This window comes from Lynx rufus, unplaced genomic scaffold, assembly GCF_022079265.1.
Source record: "Lynx rufus isolate CCGP_SWC_20201006 ecotype Redwood Valley unplaced genomic scaffold, mLynRuf1.p SCAF_2, whole genome shotgun sequence".
NCBI classification, from domain to species: Eukaryota; Metazoa; Chordata; class Mammalia; order Carnivora; family Felidae; genus Lynx; species Lynx rufus.
Genome location: NW_025814834.1, coordinates 119,385,573 through 119,408,115, shown reverse-complemented (window position 1 = coordinate 119,408,115; position 22,543 = coordinate 119,385,573). Strand labels below are relative to the sequence as shown.

The following is a 22,543-nucleotide window of genomic DNA, read 5'->3' as shown; positions in this document are numbered from 1 at the left end:
GCTTGGCTTTCCAGACCTGGCTTTTCCCCACGGAAGGGGGACTTTGCTGGCGGAAATCTCCTCCAAGGGGAAGCGCGCAGCGGGGGAGGAAGGGACGGCAGAGGCAGAGTGGGGCGCCCGGGACCCCACTAACCCCTGCTGTGACCTCTGGCAGTGGGGGGAGGGTCTAAGTGAGCTCAAGGCAGGTGTCCGTGGACCCGCCCCCGCCTCAACGCGGGGATCCTGGTGCGCCCCCCCCCGGGCGTCCACCAGGGGGCGCCGCGGCCCCGCCCCGCCCCGCGAACGCACCTGTAAAGCAGCAGGCACGCGGCAGTTCTCAAACGACAGGTGTGGGTTCGCGCGCCCCGAGCTGCCAGACGTTCGGTCCCCCCGCTCTGGTGTCCAGCCCTGGTGCGGGGGGACTGGCTTGGCGGCTGAGCCCCTCAGGTGGAGCCATCGCAGTGTGTCTCCTTCAAACCGGGCTCTGGGCAGAGACAGAGCGAGAGACGGAGCGAGCGAGGTGTGTGGGCACTCCTCCGGCTGGGGGACGTCCTCCCTCGTGTTCCTCTCAGGCGGGCGCAGTCGGCCCGGTGCTGCCCGCCGCGTGGGCGCCCCGACGGGCGCAGGGGCCGTTGCGGGAGCTGCACGGAGAGGGAAGACGAGCGGGAAGCAAATCAGTGTGGAGGGGAGAAGACGGAGGAGACCCGCAAGGAGAGGAAGGAGGCGGGGGGCGGGAGGAAGAGGAGACGCCTCAGCGCTGAGACCCCGGCGGGAGCGGAGCTGGGGGCAGGGAGACGGCGTGCGCGTGGAGCCGGGTGACGCGGGGAGGGGCGGGGAGTGAGGCGGGGCCGTTGCGTCCTGACCGGGGCGTGGCCTTATGGAAATGAGGCCGCGGTGGGCGCGGTAGAATTCCACCGGGCGGTAGAATTCCCCGGGCTGTGGAAGTGGCCGAGCTGTGGCTCGGCTTGTCTGAGGACGACGTGTGTGGGGTGAGGATGGTTGAGACGGGAGTGGGTGCGGAGGGTTTTGGGGTGCGGGGAGGCCAGTGACCGTGTGTGTACAGTGTGGTGCGTGTGAGGCTGGGTTGGGGCGGAGGGGGAGGAAGTCATACTTACCTGGCAGGGGAGACACCATGATCAGGAAGGTGGTTTTCCCAGGGCGAGGCTTGCCCATTGCACTGCGGGCGTGCTGACCCCTGCGATTTCCCCAAATGTGGGAAACTCGACTGCATAATTTGTGGTAGTGGGGGACTGCGTTCGCGCTCTCCCCTGGTCAGCGGTCTTTCAAAGTCAGATGTGTCTGCGTGCTTCCTTGCCTTGTTTTTCTCCCTTCTCTTCTTAGTTCGGGTGTCTCTTCATAGCAGAGTAAATTGCTGCTGTTGTAGGCGGTTCTTTACTTGTCCTTATCTTTGGTATTGGTCTCCTGTGTGGTTGGTTGTTTCTCACTTCTGGCGGTGGGAGCAATGTCCCTTGGGGGGGTTCGAGCTGTTCCTTACTGTCACCCTGATCCTGATACAAAGGCTTCTTTATGGTTTTGCCTTTGTAAAAAGGGCGGGAGGGCTCTGACCTCTCACCACACGTGTGGCGTCAGGACTGCAAGTGGGAGCTCAGGACCTCACCTCAGCTGGGTTATGAGCTGGAGCCCAAGTCAGATGCTTGGGATGCTTGCAGTCTTGATGCTCAACCAACGGAGCCTCCTAGGCGCCCCACGTGTTCGCATTTCCTAGGGATGGCCTCAGTGCTTTCTCTGCAGGAGAGGAGGGGAGGGGAGGGGAGGGAAGTGGGGCTGCAGTGGTCAACCATTGCCTGGCCTCCCCGTTTTCTGCCAGCAGGTGCAAGGGAGCTCCCAGGAGCCTAAGGCCAGTGCTACTCAGAGGTGTCTTTGGGGAAAAAAAAAAAAGAAAAAAGAAAATCACTCCAGGGCTGCCTGGGTAGCTGAGTGGTTGAGCGTCCGACTTTGGCCCAGGTCATGATCTCAGGGTTCCTGAGTTTAAGACCCACCTCCTGCTCTGGGCTGACAGCTCTGAGCCTGGAGCCTGCTTTGCATTACGTGTCTCCCTCTCTGCACTGCGCGCGCTCTCTCTTTCAAAAAATAAATAACAACCGTTAAAAAAAAGAGAAGAAAAACACTCTGAAAGGAGGGGATTATATGGAAAAGACAAAAAGGATCACAGGGGGATTTGGTTGGGTTCCCACAGGGTCCCCATGGGTTGGGGGAAAGGGGACTCGCACACAACAGGAACTCAGGAAACATGCACACAGGGATTGGAGCATATGGAAGGCATTTCACACATCTGTAAACATTTTGCCTCACGTGGAAATCGTGGTATGTGCTTGGCCGTCATAAGGTGCCTGAATCAGGAAATCTGGAGGTACTCTCCCTGAGGAAAGGATGGGGCAACTACCTTTGTCCTTGCAGATCCAGAGCCATTCTGAGCCCTGAGAGAATCTTACATGTTGACCGACATTCCAATTCAAGATCAACGCAGAGACCCTACAATTTTAAGTTTGTTGGGTTTCCCGTGTGTGGCCAGAGGTCCCCTGGCGGAGAACAGTTGACACGCGGAGTACAGAAGTAGGCCAAGAAACAGAATATTACCTGGATATACCACATTACTTACCGCCCTCACTAGTCTCACTGAACATGGGAGTGGGCGTTTCAATACGTGGTATTCAACGAGGTTTGTGGAAAAAAAAAAAAATGGAAAGTTTGGGTTAATAGTTTACATTGTTGTGTCCACATTGAATTCCATGGGCAGTGAAGAACGTTTTCTAGGTTCTGAGTGTGGAAATGAGGGGCTAAAGGATAAAAAACAATTCTACAACTCAATGTAACTTTGGTAACTTAGTATCTTTCACACTTGACACAGTTTTCTTTCATTTTGTCTGATGCCCTGCTGCCGTGAGTAAGTCTAGGTGTATTTGTACAAGAAAGTTGTTATCAATACGAAACGTAAAATCCATACCATTGCGTTTGGCCCTGCTTATTCCTAACGGTGTTTTAGGCTGGTTTCTAACTGCTTGTAGCCACGTTATGGCTCACTCTGAAGGCAGCCCATTCTAGCCACAGGCACACTTCTCCTTGGCCCCACCTCTAGTCTAGGTTAAGCAGACCCTCTGAGCTGGCTCCCTCACTGGGGGAAGGATGTAGGTCAAGCAGGTAATAAAGGGAAATGGAGAGAGGATGCTTAAACCAGGCATTGTCATGAGTGGGATGGACAATGTGGGAGGACTATGGCAATGCTAAAATAACATGCCCGGCGATATCTCTCTCACTCGCTCTCTCTCTCTCTCTCTCTCTCTGTCTCTCTCTGCAAACTTGCACTGCCCAATGAGCAATGCTGGGAGAAACCATTGTATCTCTTCTCGGAGGAAGAAAATTGGATTCCTGCTGATTTATAAGCTCAGCCTAAAAACTCCACCCAGACAATTTGGACAGAAGAACAGGAACTGGGTTCCTTGCAGTTGCTCAGTTCCTTCAGTGACGCTGGCCTGGAAAGAAAGAAAGGTACCCCAGTCAACTTTCCGCATAACCATCGAGTGAGGAACCTCTTGGCAAACACACTCATGGTAGTTACTGTAGGGAGAGTCCTGACCTACGACATGCCTGTAAGTGGGAGGGATCTCGTGTGAGCAGAACCCTGTAGGGACTCAAACATATGCCCGTGGATTTATGTAGCTTAGTGTCCTGGAAACTGTCGCATCAGTTAGGTGAGTATCAGCCTAGCAGGTGACTTCTACCAGGTTCATCGACTTCAACCAGATTCATTGGGTACAAGTGACGACTTCATGCAGCACTTAGAGAGCACGTATGTTAACTCGGGGCCAGAACACGTCCTAAGGTGGGAAGAAGTTTCTTGCAGTTAGTGTTGGTTGTCCGAGATTTCTTGTTGCTTTGCTTGCGCCTCACACAGTTAATTTTATCCTTGAAAATGTACGTCAAACTTGATACCAGAGAAGATTTGTGGGTTTGGTGGGTCTGATTTGGCCATGCAGTATTTTATGTGTGTCCTTTTCAGATGGATGTGCTCTGATGCAATTCTCTGACTGTTCTTAAAAGAGTCATCATGGGGGCGCCTGGGTGGCGCAGTCGGTTAAGCGTCCGACTTCAGCCAGGTCACGATCTCACGGTCCGTTAGTTCGAGCCCCGCGTCGGGCTCTGGGCTGATGGCTCAGAGCCTGGAGCCTGTTTCCGATTCTGTGTCTCCCTCTCTCTCTGCCCCTCCCCCGTTCATGCTCTGTCTCTCTCTGTCCCAAAAATAAATAAACGTTGAAAAAAAAAAAAAAAGAGTCATCATGACCAAGATAAACAGGGATAATCTGTGAGCAAAGTGACTGGTGGATCATGGATCAAATACGTAGCGGGCTTTATGGCCACATTTCTTGCTGGCACGTCTTCCAAAATCACGTATTGTTCTTTTTGCGTGTGCCCATTTGTGACTCCCAAAGCCCAGAGCCACCTTTCCCTGCCACCCTGTGGTCCTTGTCCTCAGTTCCCTACAAGTTCAGGATGATGACAGCTCTCATTAAATCCCACACAGGAGAAAGCCCATATATTGTAACTCTCTGTCCCTTAGTAAATGTTAATTTCCCATATTAGGAAAGGAGCAGAGATAAGAGAATATCAAGTACAGTGAGCACTCTTACCTTGAGGAGGTACATCGACCTTGGGGAAATCTGCCACACCACGAGTGAAAAATTGTTCCCTGTCTCCCCTGGCATAATCTTAGAGAAACGTAACCTTAGGAGAAATTTCGGATTTCTCTTCAGCCAAATCAGCAGGAACGTACATCCCATGAAACAAGTGGGGGTTTATAATCATTGCAGCCGGAAAGATCTCACCCCACGGTCTCAGTAAGAGAGTGGTAGAAAGAACCACACATGACAGGATTAGGGCTGTGGTTGGTTGATGGCGGGGAGGCTGGAAGGAAGCAGGGTCTGCTCTACCTTGAACACTGGTAGTCTGCACGGGCCCGTCTTGACTGCGGTGAGAGTCAGCAGTCATTTCCTTACGAAAAGAGGAGGGTGTTTGGGGCGTTGTAGTTTGCACGGTGACCTGGTGTTTGTGGGGCCTGCTTGGAATAATCAGGTAGTCTTGTTGTGTCTCATTGTCTCAGGGTTCAGAGTCTCTTTGAGGTTGAGATCCTGTATCTGAGACTGTTTATTCCCAGCGTGAGAACAAAACAGTCAGGCCGGGATGTCAGCAGGGCCATTCAGGACATCAGAGGCTGGACTTGTTCTTTCTCCCTGGAAATCCCTAACCTAGAGGTCAAGAAAGAGAGCACTCTGGGCTCACAAGCTGTAGGTGCGAGCCTGGCTGAGTTACAGTGTGACTTTGCCTGGGTGTCTTGAATTTTCCTTTCTGTGGCTCAGTGTCTCATTTCAAAATGGGGCCAATGGGGTTTCTCCTACACGAGTCGTCCCCGGTGTTACAGGAGAGGTGCAGGTGAAGCACTGAGCCCAGTGCCTGGCAGGGAGTAAATACTCAGCACGTATTAGGTCTGCTTGGTCCTCTGCCGTTAGCAGTTTTATCATCTGCCTAGTTCTTTTGGACAAGTGCAGACCATTTCAGGTTCAGATACAGCATCATAAATAACTGTTCTGCAGTTGATGGAGATGTAGTTGGTTCCCGTGATTGCTCTTACAACAATGCTGTGGAGGACGTCTCTATCTCTATATCTCTGTGTCTACCTCTATCATCTTCATGCTCCCTTGTATATTTTTCCAGTATATATTTCTGTGAATGGAACTGCTCAGTTTAGAAATACATTTACAGGGGCACCTGGGTGGCTCAGTCGTTTTAGCGTCTGACATCAGTCCAGGTCATGATCCTGTGCTTCGTAGGTTCCAGCCCCGCATTGGGGTCTGTGCTGACAGCTCGGAGCCTGGAACCTGCTTCCGGTTCTGTTTCTCCCTCTGTCTCTGCCCCTCCCCTGCTTACACTCTGTCTCTCTGTCTCTCAAAAATAAATAAACATTAAAAAAAAATTAGAAATATATTTGTACATACCTAATTTTTCTAATTCCTGCCCTAGTGTCTTGCACAGAAGATTTATGAATTCATATTCTCTATAATTTCAAGTATTTTTTTGTTCCTCTCTCTTGCTGATACTGGATAGCATTTGTACCTACCATTTATTTTGCCAACAAGTAACCCCTATTCAGAGATTTCCTCAAATAAGTTTACAGTCACTGGCCTCACTTACCTGACATCCCAGAAAAGCAGAAATCAACGTGATTTTCTCTTTGCTCTCCTTCAAAGAGCAAAGAGAATGATTTTCTTTTTGCTCTCCTTCAAAGAGCAAAGAGAATAAAAAAGTTCCTGTTTTATGACTGCTCTTTTTTCTCAGATAATCTGAGCCAAGACCAGTGCACATATATCACTCTCACTTTGTGAGAGCTCCTGTCTTTTGGGTTCACAAATTCTTCTGGGTTTGAGGGTGAGAGGCTGGTTCACCAAAGAGGTGTGAGATTGTGATTCCCTGACTTCTGTTGACAGAGGGCCCAGGTTGGAGCCAAGTGTGAACTCAACCTGAGGAATTAGACCTCCATGATTGAGGTTGAGCAAAAGAAAAATTGGAAAACAGAGACATTTAAGTTTGCATTTTCATTAAAATAGGACTTTACAAAATAGATCTTTTCTTTCTTTCTAGTCAAAAGAAGAGGAGAGGTTGCATTGAAAAGACTTTGGGGGAACATAATACAGTGGCTGTTACATTGCTCTCCTTGAATTGATTTGCCTGTGCGGGTAAGTGGTTCTTGCTATAAAAGCTTGTCTGGTAGCTCAAGAGAACAAGAAGCTAGAAAAAAACTCTTCCATAGAAGATGGAGAAAGTTGATAGATTTACAAATAATGTTATGTGGAATTAAGTGTTCTACCATGTTTCTTTGGCAACATTAAAGAGTTTGTTTGGCAACATTAAAGAGACATTTCTCCAGCACTTGAAATGCCCTTCACAGTGTCCCTGATGTTACAAGGGCTTGGGAGCAGTCATGTGAAAGTGAGGAACAGATTGCTACTGTGGTTTTTTCATGCTTTTTTCTTTATAGAGATTAGCACACAACTTTGAAAACATTACAAAGCTAAGCGGATTAGTAATAAGCATCCGAACTTCCCCATTGCTGCATATTACCAAATGACAAAACAGTGGTTTCTGACAACAAACATTTGTTATCTCCCAGTCCTGCAGATCAGAAGTCTGGATGACGAGGCTGCTTCTCTGCTCACAAAATTGATGAGTATGTTGCCCCCACCTGAACAGGTCTGACAGTGACCTTGTTGTGGTTGTCTCTCCCATGAGGGGCCACCCTCACCATCTCCCTCCTCTGGGGTCCTCTTCCCTGATCTGATTTCCATCTGTCATGATTGTTTCCACTTACCCAGATGGCTTAGGAGGAGCCTAGATCTTTGGAGTCCCAGAACTGATCTCTGCCATCTCCTCCAGGAAGAGAATAAAAGGACAGAGGTCTTCATGAAGAAATGACCTCCATGAGGGAAGACATCCCCCAGTGAATGGAGTAGAGGAGGAAACTATAGGGCAGTGGAGGTGCTAAAAGCCCAGATCACGGAAGCAGGACCCACTTCCCAGAAATGTCCCCATTTCCCATTGAAAGCCATCTTGAATGAGGGACTTGATCTCAATGCTGAATCAGTCTGGTGAGCACTGGGGCTTTCAGAGTCTGCATCCTATGCTCATTGTTTACTAATGGGCTTCTTCCTTACCTGGGAATCTCCTTGGAATTTTTGTCTGAGATGCAGCTTCTTATCCCCATGGGATTTGAACAGGCACCACAGTGACTCTGATGTAGGTGACCTTCAGCCCCACAGCTGGTGCCCAGGGTCTGGAGTCCTGTCTGCTGCACGATGTCACATTTCACATCCAACACCCGAGTGGTTGATGCTGCCTTCTATTTACAGTATACGTTCTCTATTTTACATGAGGAAAAGGTGCTCTAAAAGATAATAAATAAAATCATCCACCAAAGTGTATGTGACGTGTGGTAAAGCTGGTTTTGGAATCCTGGAATGCTTTTTTAAAGTTGTGCTTTTATTGCTTTGTCACAGATCTGGGATAGGGTTTGTTTGGAATTGTGGTTGGGACTAGAGATCAGTAAAAGGCAGTTGTTCCTGATAACTGTTATTTATCTGCTTGACAAGTATTTACTGAACATTTTCCCTGGCAGGCTCTTAATGGAGGCGCTGTGGAGACAGGATGAACAAGGCAGACAGAGTGCCCGCTGTTAGGAAGATGATTTCCCAGCCCAGGAGATCGGTGTCTTATACATAACCACATCAATACATTTTAATTTCTGCTGTGATGAATTTTACTTAATTGTTGAGTACCTTGGGCTCATTGTGTGAAGCAGGCTTGAAAATCAAATGAATATAAACAACAGGACTGTAGAAGTGTGACAAGGAAGTGTCCCAGGAAAGTTCCTTGCGACATTTTTGTTTTAACAGGGGGGCAGGGGGGGTACTGATGTTTGATCAGTGTCCTCTGAAATTCAGATGTGGGTTCCTGGAGGGTGTGATAGGAGAGTCCAAGAGAAGCTTGCGGCCAAGACACCTGTTGGTGTGTCTGCTGCCATCAAGCGATGAGGGAGTTTGGGAAAATCTCCTCATCGCTCTGGGCCTCAGTTTCCTCATCTGTAACATAAGGTTGTTATTCAACTTCTCCAAAGTCCCTTGCCGCTCAGTCTCTCTGAGAGCACGAGGGACTGAGGTGCCTGTTAAATGTGTCCTGGGGACTGCGGCTGAGACCTGACTTGGTCCCTTGTCTGTGTGTCTCCTGCAGGAGCCCGGCTGAGCCCACACTGGAAACAGAGGACCGAGGGAGCCGATGGAAGACAGAAAATCAGCAGGTGTGGAGCATGAGAATAACCCGGAGAAGGACAAAGGTAATGGTGGAACAGTGGTTGCCCAAGGACCTGAGGATACGGGCAAGTTGAGCTCAGAACAATCTGGAGAAACTGAGGAATGCATACAGTAGCATCCAACTCTGCAAGGAGCAGCCTGAGGCGAGCAGTGAGGACTGGGGGTGTAACGCACTCCACAGTGAACGGTGCACCTGCCAGGGAGCCCCACAGGACGGACGGGGGTTGGTTTGCACTGCCGGGAAGGACCGTTGCTAAGGGTAGGATGGTGTGACCATGAGGCTCTGCCCCAGTCCCCGAGCTTCGACGTTGGAGCTGCCCTGACAGTGGATGGCCTCTAAGGAAGTGTGGGTTTGGAGGGATCAATGGCGTTTGGATCAGATTTGGAGATGTCCATTCCTACCACAAATCGTTTTGCCCTAAGGCCAGGAGGGGCCAGGGAAGCGGACCCTTGGATCTGAAGTCGTAATGGTAATAATATTCTTCTGAATTTCTGGTCAGGAGTGTGGAAGGCTTTACACATAATATCTGTTGACCAGTGATTTTCTTGACTATTGGTTGAGTGCTTCATTTTCCTGAGGCTGTGTTCAGAACTTGGAAATCAGTACGATTTCCCGAGGAGGACAAAGCAGTGGGAGAACGATGCAAATACAATGTGGTAGCTCTCCTACACTGGGGTGTTGTGTTGTGACAGAGCAGAGGATTGGAGTGGGGGGCCAGGCCCAGGACATCTCTTCCCAATGACAGAGTGAGCCATCGAGAGGAATCCCCGAGGAGAACCCCGTCTTCATCAGAGCTCACCACAGGGCAGTGTCCTGGGACATGGAGAGGGTAGGGCAGGTTCCTCTCTGAGGGAGGGGATTCGCTACCTCTTGGGAGAAAGCAGGGGACCCCTGAGTGGACATTTGTGACTGGAATGGAGTTGAGATGGTCAGAGATTGGCAGCAACTTGTATTTGATCAGTGAAAGGAAGTCCCTGAGGGCCTCCTCAGTGCTTGGCTCGGTGCTAGGAACCCCGAATACAGTGGTGAATAACACATTCTCCCAACTGTCCTGGGGATCTCAGTCTGGTAAACAGGAAGTCATGAGAAGTGTAGTGGTGGTGGGTTCCTTGGAGGAAATGGCCAAAGCTGCCTGGCGATGACCTCGGTGATTGTCCTGGTCTGCCTGTGTGTTTTCCAACAGCTGGGTGACCTGCCTTGGCCCAACATCCCTGGAGCCTCAGCCAGATTTCAGCCTTTTAGGACACAACTGACACCCGGGGTGCATGGTGGCTCCAACCAGTCAACACTGCCAAGGTGTCCAGAGGAAACGGCTGGCATCTGTAGCTACTACCCACTATGTCTTGGCCAGCTGGAGAAACAGAGGCAACTTCACTAAATCTCACAGGGTCATCCTCTCCATAATGACCAGTGATGATCTGTCTTCCTCTCTGGTAAGTTAAATGCTTTCTGGTCTTCCATATTCTCTCGCCACATAAAAACTAATATAAATATTGGCCAAATTTCAGAACAAGGAATTCACGTACAAAGGGAGTAGAGCAACTTCCAAGCTTCAGTGAGAACGTACAGAAGCTCTTACAACTGAATAATAATAGGATACATCACTCCGAAATTGCGTAAAAGATGTGTATGGCCATTCTGGAACAGGCACTTGAGTCATCCACCATTCTTCTTCTTTTTAAAATCACTGTGATAATTCAAGATCCTTTCCATTTCCATATGAAGTGTTGGATCAGCTTAGAAATGTTTCCTAGCATGTCTGCTGGAATTTTGATTGGCCTTGTATCAGATCTGTAGATCAATTTGGGAAGAATTGACATGTAAACCATATTGAGGTCTTCCAATCCACAGCAAATTTTACCTCTCCATGTGTTTAGTTCATTAATTTCTCAAGGTAATGCTGTGTAGTGTTCAGTGTACTGTTCTGACACGTATTTTGTGTGATAAGACAGTGCAAGAAGAGATTTGGTCAAGACTCTTTTATTTTTATGTATTCTGAGAGGGCTATAGAGAGCAAGCAGGCAAGGGTCAGAGAGAGAGGGAGACAGAATCCCAAGCAGGCTCCACACAGTGAGCACAAACCCTGAAGTGGGGCTCGATCTCAGGAACTGTGGGAGCATGACCAGAACCAAAATCACCAGTCGGACACTTAACCAGCTGAGCCACCCAGGCGCTCCTGGTCAAAAGTCTCGAAGAAGAAATACCTCACAAAACACGATGTACAAATGGCCACAAAGCACTTGAAAAGATGCTCCACTTGAAACCACTTAAAGTTGAAGAAAAACCAAAATGGCTTCCCTGATGTTTCCGCAGCGTTCGATTTTAAACTAAGTAACCTTTTTCTTGTCTTCTGCAAAGCTCCCCTCCTCCCTTCTTAGCCTTGTGTATCAGGAAGCAGGTACACCCCAGGACATGAGGAAGGAGGGTAGCAGCATGTGCACAGTTGCCGTCACCACTGGCCACACCTTGATTTTCCCGATAAGACCCCCAACCCCTTCCTCCAGGGGGCAGGGGGCAGGAGCTGGCAGTTTTTGAAGGCCCTAGGCTGCTGTCGTCCTCTTTGCCTGGGAAAGCAAGAAAGCTGTTAGTGTTCCTCCTTATCTCAGACTCTGTCTTTGTGGTATATTTTGGCTCCAAAGCACGGAGGTCAGTTTTCCAGAACACACTCGGTCATCAGGAGGAACACAAGTTAATGCTGCCGTGAGTTAGCATTACACGTCCATCGCCATGGGCTAAAATGAAGAAGACCGGAAATGTATGTGGTGAGGATGTGAAGTCACTAGAAGTTTCCAACACTTGTGGGAATGAAAACTGGTCCAGTCCTGTAGAGAGGCTGAACCATAGTTAAACATTGACCACTCACATGAACAGCCATTTCACTTCTAAGTATTTACACAATATGTCCACACACCGATCTGTACGTGAAAAGTCCCCATCGCTTTCTTCACAGTGGCTAAACCCTGGAGACCACACAGAGGTCACTAGTAGGTGACTGTATAAATCGACAGGATGTAGCCATTCGGAGGAATACTACTTAGCGATAAAAAAGCACGAACTGGCGATACGCGCGGTAATATGGATGGATTTCAGAATCCTTATGCTGCACCAAGGAATGTAGGCACCAAAGCGTTCCACCTACCTAGAGTTGTTAAAAAATGCAAACCCACCTGTAGGGTCAGTGGTTGCCTGGGGCTGAGGCGGAGACAGTGATGGACTGCAAAGGGCCGCAAGGGAAGTTGTGAGCTGGAAGAAATGCCGTGTCTTGATGGTAGCTGGAGTTTGATTTTGCTGTGCATTGAATTGTACGCCTTATTTACTTTTTTAATGTTTATTTATTTATTCTGAGATTGAGCAGGGAAGGGGTATAGAGAGAGGGAGAGCAAGACAATCCCTAGCAGGTTCCACACTGTCAGCACAGCACCCGATGTGTGGGCTTGAATCACTAGCCGTGAGATCATGGCCTGAGCCAAAGTCCAGAGAGTCAGATGCCTAACTAACTGGGCCACCCATATCCCACATGGTACACTTTAAAAATGCCGTCTAACGTACCCAAAGTATCCCTCGGTAGCATTCGTGTGATAATCTAGTGTATTTCTCCATACCAACCGTGAGCATTTAGAAAATGAAATTTAAAAACAAAATAAAATTAAACTCAATAAACACAATAGAGATGCACATCCACACAATCATTAAATGCATAAGAACACATATAAGGAAGACTCCAGACAACTATTGCTGAGGGAAATTAAAGGAGATCTAGATACATATAAAAGTGTATACAGCACCTTCATAGGTGAGAAGATTCAATATTGTTGGAATACCAAATCAGTATTACCCTGATTCCTATTGGAGCAGGCATTTTGGGGGGAAGTTACCAACGAATTCTAAAATGTATGTGGAAGGGTGCCTGGATGGCTTGGTCAGGTCCGCGTCGGCACTGGATTCTGGCTCAGGTCATGATCTCACACTTCACAGGTTTGAGCCCCGGGGGCATTGGGCTCCATACTGACAGTGTGGAGCCTGCCTGGGAATCTCTCTCCCTCCCCCTCTCTCTCTGCCCCTCCCCTACTCACTCTCTCTATCAACATAAAGAACTTAGAAAAAAAGTATAAAAACCTGGATTTCATAAAGTATTAAATCCTTCGTTGATCATAAATCACTACACACCCTCTCCCTCTCTCTGCCCCTCCCCCTCTCAAAATACGTAAAATTTAAAAAGTAATCATAAAATACACAGTGAAAACACAATCCACAGTCCAGGAATAATTCCTTGCAATACCTCATATATGGCAACGACCTTATCCAAAATACAGAAAGAACTTACACACATCACAAAGAAAATTACAGAGAACCGAGCTTATTGATGAGGAAAAGATCTCAAAAGGCGCTTCATAAAAGAAGATATCCAAATGACCAAGAGCATTCGAAAACTAAACCGAGCACTAACAGCTAGCAGAATGGCTAAAATCAAAAGGACCGAGAACACCAGGTATGTGGGAATGTACAGAAACTGGGACTGCCTACCTTTGGGCGGAAATCTAAAAGGAGACAAAGCCTTTGCGAAAGTGTGTGTCAGTTTCTCTGCTTTCCCCGAGCATTTTATTCCTAGGATGTATACCTGGGAGGAACCAGTGGGTGTCTCCACAAAACACAATTTGTACATGATTATTCGTCCTTACTCTATGAGTGATAACCAAAACTAGATCTGTCCAACAGGAACACAGATAGTCAAATTGTGCTATAATCCCCAAGCAGAGTATTTCTCGGCAGCATCAGAACCAATGGCTGACACACAGCTAATCAGGACGAAATCTCAAAACCAGACACCAAGTGAGAGAACACAGAACATAGGAGAACATACGACATCATTGCAGTTATATGAAGTGTAAGAACAAGCAAAAGTCGTCTAGGGTGAGAATTCAGAATGTGTTTGTGTTTGGAAATGGGTATTGACCGGCAAGGAGCAGAAGAGAACTTTGCGCCTCGGAGGAAAGTGTTCTATATCTCGATCTGGGTGGTGACAGGATGCATACGTACGTTAAATTCATTGAGCTGTGTGCTTGCGGTTTGTGCATTTTGCTCTAGGTCAATTCGACCCCAATAAAGAACTGTTAGAATTGAAAAAGAGAGAGATGACCGAGCCGAAAAGAGAATGACAAATGACAGGAAATCGGTAACAAATATGGAACATGCACATCACAATAAGAATGTCTTGAGGAGAAACCCAAAGCGATTCAACAGAACAAACACTAAAAAGTATAATTTCATGAAAAAAAAGGATAGTGAGAATGACAAGTTCAAATAAGATTAGAATGGCATGTTGCTGCCTTAGGAAAGTCACTCTAGAGCAATACACACTGAGACGTATTCCAGCAAAAGTACTGTCAGTCGCTTTGATATGGGGTACAAGGTTGGCTTTCGAGGTCATCCAAGATTCCTTTGGCTCTTTGGGGTCTTTTCTGGTTCCATACAAAGTTGAAGATTGCTTGTTGTAGCTCTGTGGAAAAGGTTGGTGGTATTTTGATAGGGATTGCAGTCAGTGTGTGGATTGCTTTGGTTAGCATCAACATTTTAACGATATCTGTTCTTCTAATCCATGAGCATGGGAAGTTTTTCCATTTCTTTCTGCCCTCTTCAGTGTCTTTCGTAAGGGTTCTCTAGTTTTCAGAGTGCAGACCTTTTACGTCTTTGGTTGGGTTCATTCCTAAGTATCTTACGGTTTTAGGTGCAATTGTACATGGTTTCAGCTCCTCGATTTCTCTTTCTGCTGCTTCATTATCGACGTGTGGGAACGCAAGAGATTTCTGTATGTTGATTTTGTGTCCTGGGACTTTACTGAATTCGTGTATCAGTTCTAGCAGTGACGTGGATGGAGCGAGAGTGTGTTATGCTAAGTGAAGTCAGTCAGCCAGAGAAGGACACATATCATATGATGTCACTCATCTGTGGAATTTAAGAAACTCAATAGATGAACAATGGGGGGTTGGTAAAGAGAGAGGCAAACCATGAAACAGACTCTTAAGTATAGAGAGCAAACTGAGGGTTTGTTAACCTCCGTTCTCTTAAATATGAGGGTAGGCCAAATGAACGTAATCAAATAGCCTCAAGTTTATAGATGTTTCCAAAGTAGGTGGTCACTACGTGTATTCAAGGACATACGTATAACTTAACATTTTCACAGTTCGAAAGAGATCTTGTGAGAGACACATGAAATCCGTAAGTGACAAGCATGAAATATGGTTGTTTAGTGACATTATAAAAACAACAAAAAAAGCAACTCACACGTAGAGAAGGAGTCGAGGATATAGGGATATCCAACATCAGTTTAATGGAAGGCCAACATGGTGCCCCAAGAGGGGATAAGGAAGCCTCATAACACAGGAAAACAGCCAGAAGAACAGTGAGAGTTGGGACAAAACATTTTTCTCAAGTAAATATTTATTCACTTAGTATTATACTCTGCCTCGTGTCTTACACTTTTTAATGGATAGAGGACAAACTAGAGAGACCCAGAGAAGAACATCATGACAGTCTAAGACTTTGGAATCTTTCACTCACTGGAAAAGCCTGAAGGTCTGTTTGACCTTAAAGAGAAGTGGGGTGGCTTCATGACAGCCCTTTAGTAAAACCTGGGAAACTATTTCTGCCTTGATGTTTTTATGCACACACAAGAATGAACAGTGAGAACGATGCTGAGATGTGTTTGGAAAGAGATGGGGTCTGTGGCACCTGGGTGGCTCATTGGGTTGAGTGTCTGATTCTTGATTTTGGCTCAGGTCATGATCTCACGGTTCATGAGATCAAGCCTCCTGTACGGTACTGTGCAGATAGTACAGAGTCTGCTTGGGATTCTCTCTCTCTCCCTCTCCCTCCACCCCGTCCCGCTCACGTGCTCGTGCTTTCTCTCAAAATAAGTAAATAAACTTAAAACAGAGATAGACAGAGAGAGATATAGGATCTGTGGTATGAGCACAAGGGTAGACAACTGCTGAGAGTGGCCGCTGAGGGGTGGTCCCCATCAGTGGTGACCTTCAGGGGAGACTAGGCAGCCTTGGGTATCCGCGTAGCCTTGGCACCTGGTAGGCAGTGGGTCCCAAGGTTCCATGACACCCCCCCGCGTTCCAATTCTGTTATTGCAACTGCAGACCGTCACGTGGCGTGCCGGGTGCTCGGTCTGTCATTCCGGTTGGAGTCTGAGCTACAGGCAGTGCCTTGGGCTCTCGACTCTGGCATCTCGAACCTTCTTTTTGTAGCTGCTGACTCTCCAGTGCTGTGGGGTGTTGTTCAAGTTGTTCCCAATAGTAAGTAAAGAATTCCTGTATCCTCGCCCCTCAGTCCTGATTGAACCTACTTGATTTCACTTGTTTTTAACCCGTCATGTGTTTGGTTTCTTCTCCCCAGTCCCCAGCTCTACCTCTTCTGCCACATGTCACCATGGCAGCACCTCTTGACCCGGTGTCTGACCCAGGGACAGAAATGAGCCTCTTGGAACTCAACCAGGAGCTTCAATCCAAGCTGGAAGCAAGCCAGCAGGACATCCGAGACCTCAGAGAGAAATTCCTTGTATCCGAAGCTACTGCCTACTCCCTGGCCAACCAGCTGCAGAAATATAGTAAGTCCTACAAGGTCAGGGTCACCAAAATGATGACTGTCCGTATTCCTGGAGACAGGAATTGGCTTTGTGTGGAGAGAAAACGAAAGCCCTCTGCGGACTTTGGCTTCTCTATTTCCATCGTCACGATAAATTCCATTGTGACCACAATCCAGGAAAAGTAGCAGTGGGTATTTTTCTTAATGTATGTTTGTTGGTTTTGAGAGAGACAGTGTTAGTCGGGGTGGAGCAGAGAGAGTGGGAGATAGAGGATCCCAAGCAGGCTCGGTGCTGTCAGCACAGAGGCTGACGTGGGGCTCGATCTCAGGAATGTGAGATCATGATCTGAGCCAAAATCAAGAGTTGGGCGCTTAACAGACTAAAGCTCCCGGGCGACCCAGTAGAAGTGGGTGTCTTACCCTCATTTTGCTAAGGATGGGAAGAATGGGGAAAGCGAGACTAGCAGTTTCTCCAGGTTGGTTTGCAGTGCTGTATAGGGCGGGGTTCGAGTTAACTTTCTAGTGATTGATTCCTGACGCAGACCCGGAAATGCCTGGTCCTCTCAGGATCCTCTGTGTGTGTGTGTGTCACATCCTGCATCACCGTTGGCCTTCGTGTCTCGGACTAATGAACTCCATCACGTCACACTTCTCTGAGGTTCCATTGGCAAAGCAGCGAGCTGGCTCACTGGGGAAACTTGCTGATGGTGCACACGGGGCGCGGGTGGGGACCAGGGGACACGGCCAGCTTGCAAGGAGCTGGAAGATGGGTCTGCTTTCCCTGAAACTGCGGTATCCACGAGCGATGCCGTCCAGACAGTGGCTCCCCTGATGAGAGGGAAGCCGTGCTTCGTGGGGCACAGGCTCTGCTTCCTGAGTCCTCGGTAGCCATTGACACCCTGTGGCGAGGTAGAGGGCATTTCAAGGCCCATCAGACAATCTGTGCTCCCTCCTGTGTGTCTCCCTGAGCTGGGGAACCTTCAAGGATGCAGGATGGCCAGCAGGGCCAGGCCTGGGCCAGGAGTCAAGTGGCCCGGTGAGAATGAGGGTGAGCGGGGGAGACCACCGCCCCGGTGACCGCCCAAGCCAGTGTGTGGAGCTGGCCCTCCCCCACAGTCAGCCTGGAATGGGGAGGCCAGCTGCCTGCTCATTCAGAGGGGGCTGCCACGGCGGGAGGAATCCTGAGTTAGGGGCATGTGTGCAGCGGGGCAACGGGAAGGAATCCTGACGACTCTGAGCCCGAACTGTTGCCGTTTCCTTACCAAGAGTTTTCCATGAAACGAGGGGAGGTGGGATTACAAATGACTGATGGGGAGAAAAGTAATGTTGGAAGCGGCTCTTTAGCAAGGTGAAGAGATGATGAGCTTTGGGGAAAGGACAAGCAAAGTTTTCTTTGCATCTTTCCTGATAACCATGACACAAGTGCGGGAAACCACTTGTGAAGACGACGAAGGAAGACATCACCCAGGAGCTTGGGGTGGAGGGAACACAGTATGGCTCTGGGCCAGTCTTCCTGTGCTCCCCCCCATGCTGCCCTGTCCCGATTTCTGTGCCTCACATTCCTCCTCTGTGATCCTGCTGCTGTCATAGTCCCTGCTGCTTTGAGTGGAGGGGACGGGCAGTGAGAGAGGGACACAGGATCCGAGAAGTGGGCTCTGCACTGAGAGCAGTGAGCCTGCTGCAGGGGCTTGCACTCAGAAACCACGAGGTCATGACCCGAGCCCAAGTCGAAGCTCGCCTGACTGAGCCACTCAGGCGCCCCACCCCGTCTGCTGCTTCTGACACCACAAGCTTTGTTAGTGTTTGGCCGTATCGCTTTCAGGTCCTTCTGGTTTTACGCACCATAGTGCACACAAGAGTATGCGGGTGAACTTTTTGCCTTTGAGATATGTGCTCATTATCCAACTCAAGGGAACCATGAGTCAGTCCTGTGGTCCTAAGGGCCTCAGTTCATGTCCCTGCTTAGTGTCCTACCTGAGAGGCTGCAAGCTCGGGTGAGTGGCCATGATCAGGGTGAGTGTCAGGGGGTGTGGATTCTGATTCTGCCAAATACCAGTCATTCACCTTGTCTAGTTCCTGTCCACGCCTTGGAGCTGCTCTTCCCTCAGCTCTAAAACAGGGAGGTATCAAATACTGTGTAGCTGGGGGGCTGAGGAATGAGATGCTCCGAGCCCGATGCTGGGCTTACATTGTCCTGGGGTACACCCCGCCCCCTCCCTGGAGGCAGCGAGCACAGCGGCCCGTGTAGCTTGTCCACTGAGGCCGGTGTCTGTGTTCTCAGAGTGTGAAGAGTTGAAAGACATCATCGAATCCGTGCTGGGGGAGACGCTGCAGTGTAAGCAGGGGAAGTTGGCAGAGACCTTGACCGAGAAGCTCAGGTAAGGAGGGCTCCGTGGCTGGTGGGAGGCCGTAGGCATCTCTGACTCCTGTCAGCGACAGGTCTGGGCCAGGAGAAGGGCAGAAACTTGCCTGGCACACAGGTGCACACACACATCTGTCAAACAGTGAAGATAGCAGTATCTGGTGTATTGCGGACTCCAATTATTCGGGGCCTCGCTCAATGTTTGTATTTTTTTTTTTTAATTTATTTAAATCCAAATGAGTTCACATACAGTGTATAAATGGTTTCCGGAGGAGATTTTAGGGTATCATCTCTTACAAGTGACACCCGGTGCTCATCCCGAAAACTGCCCCCCTAATGCCCATCTCCCATTTAGCCCATCTCCCACCCAAAACCCCTCCAGCAAGTCTCAGGTTATTCTTTGCATTTAAATGTGTCGCTTCTGTCTCTGTTTTTATCTTAATTTTCCTTCCTTTCCCCTCGTGCATCTGGTTTGTGTCTTAAATTCCACATATGAGTGAAATCATGTGATCTTTATCTTTCTCTGATTGACTTATTCGGCTTAGCATAATACACTCTAGTTCTATCCACAGTGTTGCAAAGGGTAGATCCATTCTTTTTCATCACCAAGGAATGTTCCCTTGTATCAGTTTATGTACCATGTCTTCTCAATCCATTCATCCGTCGATGGACATCTGGGCTCTTTCCATCCTTTGGCTATTGTTGATAACAGTACTATAACATTGGGGTGCAGGTGCCCCTTCGAATCAGCATTTTTGAATCCTTTGGATAACTACCTAGTAGTGCCATTGCCGGGTTGTAGGGTAGCTCTTCTCTTAATTTTTTGAGGAACCTCCGCACTGTCTTCCAGAGTGGCTGCACCAGTTTGCATTTCTACCAGCAAAAGTGCCAAAGTGGTCCCCTTTCTCCACATCCTCACCATCTGTTATTCATTTTAGCCATTCTGACAGATAGGAGTGGTATCTCATTGTGGTTTTACTTTCCTTTTCCCCTGATGATGAATGATGTTGAGCAAGTTTTCATGTGTCTGTTACCACCTTGGATGTCTTCTTTGGAGAAGTGTCTGTTTCTGTCTTTTGCCCATTTCTTTACGGGATCATTTGCTTTTTGGGTGTTGAGTTTTGAGTTTGATCAAGGTTGTTTCATAGATTTTGAATAGTAACTCTTTATCCGATATGTTGTTTGTAAATATATTCTCCCATTGCTTCGATTGCCTTTGAGCTTGTTGTTTGTTGAAGCTTTTTATCTTGATGAGATCCCAGTGGGTCATGTTTGCTTTTCTTTCCATTGCCTCAGGAGACGTGTAGGAAGAAGTTGCTGCGGCCAAGGTCAAAGAGGTTGCCACCTGTCTTCTCTTCCAGGATTTTGATGGTTTCCTGTCCTACAGTTAAGTCTTTCATCCATTTTGAGTTTATTTTTGTGTACGGTGTAAGAACGTTCTCCAGGTTCATTCTTCCACACGTCTCTGTCCAGTTTTGCCAACCCCATTTGCCGAAGAGACCGTCTTTTTTCCATTGGATAATCTTTCATGTGTTGTCGAAGCTTATTTGGCCATACATTTGTGGATCCATTTCTGAGTTCTCTCTTCTGTCCCCTTGTTCTATGTGTCTGTATTTGTGCTGATACCATACTGTCTTGATGATTACAGCTTTATAATGTGGCTTGAAGTCCAGAAATGTTAGGATTACTTGTTCTAGGTCTGTGAAGAATGCTTGTGTTCTTTTAATAGGGATTGCATTGACTCTGTAGATTGCTTTGGGTAGTATTGAAATTAAAAACATTTTTTTTTTTTAGTATTTCTTTTATCTTGGGAGACAGAGAGACAGAGTGTAAACAGGGGAGGGACAGAGAGAGAGAGAGAGAGATCCAGAATTTGAAGGAGGCTCCAGGCTCCGAGCGGTCAGCACAGAGCCCGACGTGGGGCTCGAACGCACGAAGCGCGGGACCATGACCTGGGCTGAGGTCAGATGCTTAACCGACTGAGCCTCCCAGGCGCCCCAGTGATGACATTTTAACAATATTTGTTCCTCAGATCCAGGAGCATGGATTGTTTTTCCATTTTGTGTGTGTGTCTTCAATTTCTTTCATAAGTTTTCTACAGTTTACAGCTTTTTATAGTTACAGCAAATCTTTTACCTCTTTGGTAGGTTCATTCCCATGTATTTTGTGGTTTTCAGGACCCTAGGAAATGGGATCAGTTCCTTGATTTCTCTTTCTGCTGCTTCATTATCGGTATACAGAAATGCAAGCAATTTCTGTACGTTGATCATATTCCAGCGAATTTGCTGAATCCATGCATCAGTTCTAGCAGTGTTTTGGGGAGTCTTTCCGGTTTTCCATGTGGAGTATCATGTTGTCTACAAAGAGTGAAAGTTTGACTTTTTCCTTGCTGATTTGGATGCCTTTTCTTTCTTTTGCTGTCTGGTTGCTGAGGCTAGGACTTCCAACACTATGTTCAACAACAGTGGTGAGAGTGGACCTTCTGTCGTGTTCCTGACCTTAGGGACCTCAGGTTTTCCCCACTGAGGTGATATTAGCTGTGGGTCTTTTGTAATCAGTATATATGATCTTGAGGTATGTTCCTTCTATCCCTACTTTCTTGAGGGTTTTCTCAAGAAAGGATGCTGGATTTTGTCAAAAACTTTTTCTGCATCGATTGAGAGGATCATGTGGATCTTATCCATTCTTTTATTCATGTGATGTATCAGGTTGGTTGATGCGCAGATATTAACACAACCTTGCAGTCCAGGAATAAATCCCCCCCTGATTGTGGTGAATAATTCTTTGTTGTTTTTTTTTTTTTTTTTAATTTTCTCTTTATTTTTGAGAGGCAGAGAGAGACAGAGCGCAGGTGGGGGTGGGGCAGAGAGAGTTGGAGACCCAGAATCCAAAGCAGGCTTCAGGCTCTGGACTGTCTGCACAGAGCCCGATGGGGGCCCAAACTCACGAACCTTGAGATCATGACCTGAGCCGAAGTCGGACGCTCAACCGACTGAGCCACCCAGGCACCCCGTGAATAATTCTTTTAATGTATTGTTGGGTGTGGGTGGCTAGTATCTTGTGGAGAATTTTTGCATCCGTGTTCATCAGGGAGATTGGTCTGCAAGTCTCCTTTTTAGTGGGGATTTGGATGGTTTTGGGGTCAAGTTAATGCTGGCCTTGTAGAATGAGTTTGGAAATTTTCCCCCCATTTCTATTTCAAACAGCTTCAGAAGAATAGGTACGGACCCTTCTTTAATGTCAGGTGCAATTCCCCTGGGGAGCCATCTGGCCCTGGACTCTTGTTTTTTGGGAGTTTTTTATTGCTGATTCAGTTTCTCAACTTGTTATGTATCTGTTCAAATTTCCTATTTCTTCCTATTGCAGTTTGGGGAGTTTATATGTTTCTAGGGATTTGTCCTATTCTTCCAGATTGCCCCATTTGTTGGCATGTAATTGCTCATCGTAATGTCTTCCTTTTTCTGTGTATTTCTGCAGTGTTGGTTGTGGTCGCTTCACTTTCACTCCTGAGTTTATTTGTTTCGGCTCTTTCCTTTTTCTTTTGATAAAGCTAGCTAGGGACTTACCGATAATGTTAATTCATTCAGAGAAGCAGCTCTCGGTTTCATCGATGTGTTCCGTTTTATTTTATTTCCATATCATTGACTTCTGATCTCATCTTTATTATTTCCCTTCTTCTGCTGGTTTTGGGCTTCATTTGCTGTTCTTTTTCCAGCTCCTCTAGGTGTAAAGTTAGGT

At 47.7% G+C, this 22,543-nt stretch overlaps 1 protein-coding gene and 1 non-coding gene across 2 annotated transcripts in view; both read left to right on the top strand.

The window, feature by feature from the left end:
• Window positions 1-1,086: 1,086 nt before the first annotated feature.
• LOC124516864 (U1 spliceosomal RNA) lies at window positions 1,087-1,250 on the top strand. Its single transcript, XR_006963250.1, has one exon. It is a non-coding gene; the product is annotated as a U1 spliceosomal RNA (small nuclear RNA).
• Window positions 1,251-9,991: 8,741 nt separating this feature from the next.
• LOC124516102 (neuroblastoma breakpoint family member 6-like) overlaps window positions 9,992-22,543 on the top strand; it is a 29,419-nt gene continuing 16,867 nt past the window's right edge. Inside the window, 5 exon segments of the mRNA XM_047085258.1 lie at window positions 9,992-10,123; window positions 10,125-10,286; window positions 16,107-16,154; window positions 16,255-16,465; window positions 18,725-18,821. Coding sequence (XP_046941214.1) covers window positions 9,992-10,123; window positions 10,125-10,286; window positions 16,107-16,154; window positions 16,255-16,465; window positions 18,725-18,821 — 650 coding nt within the window.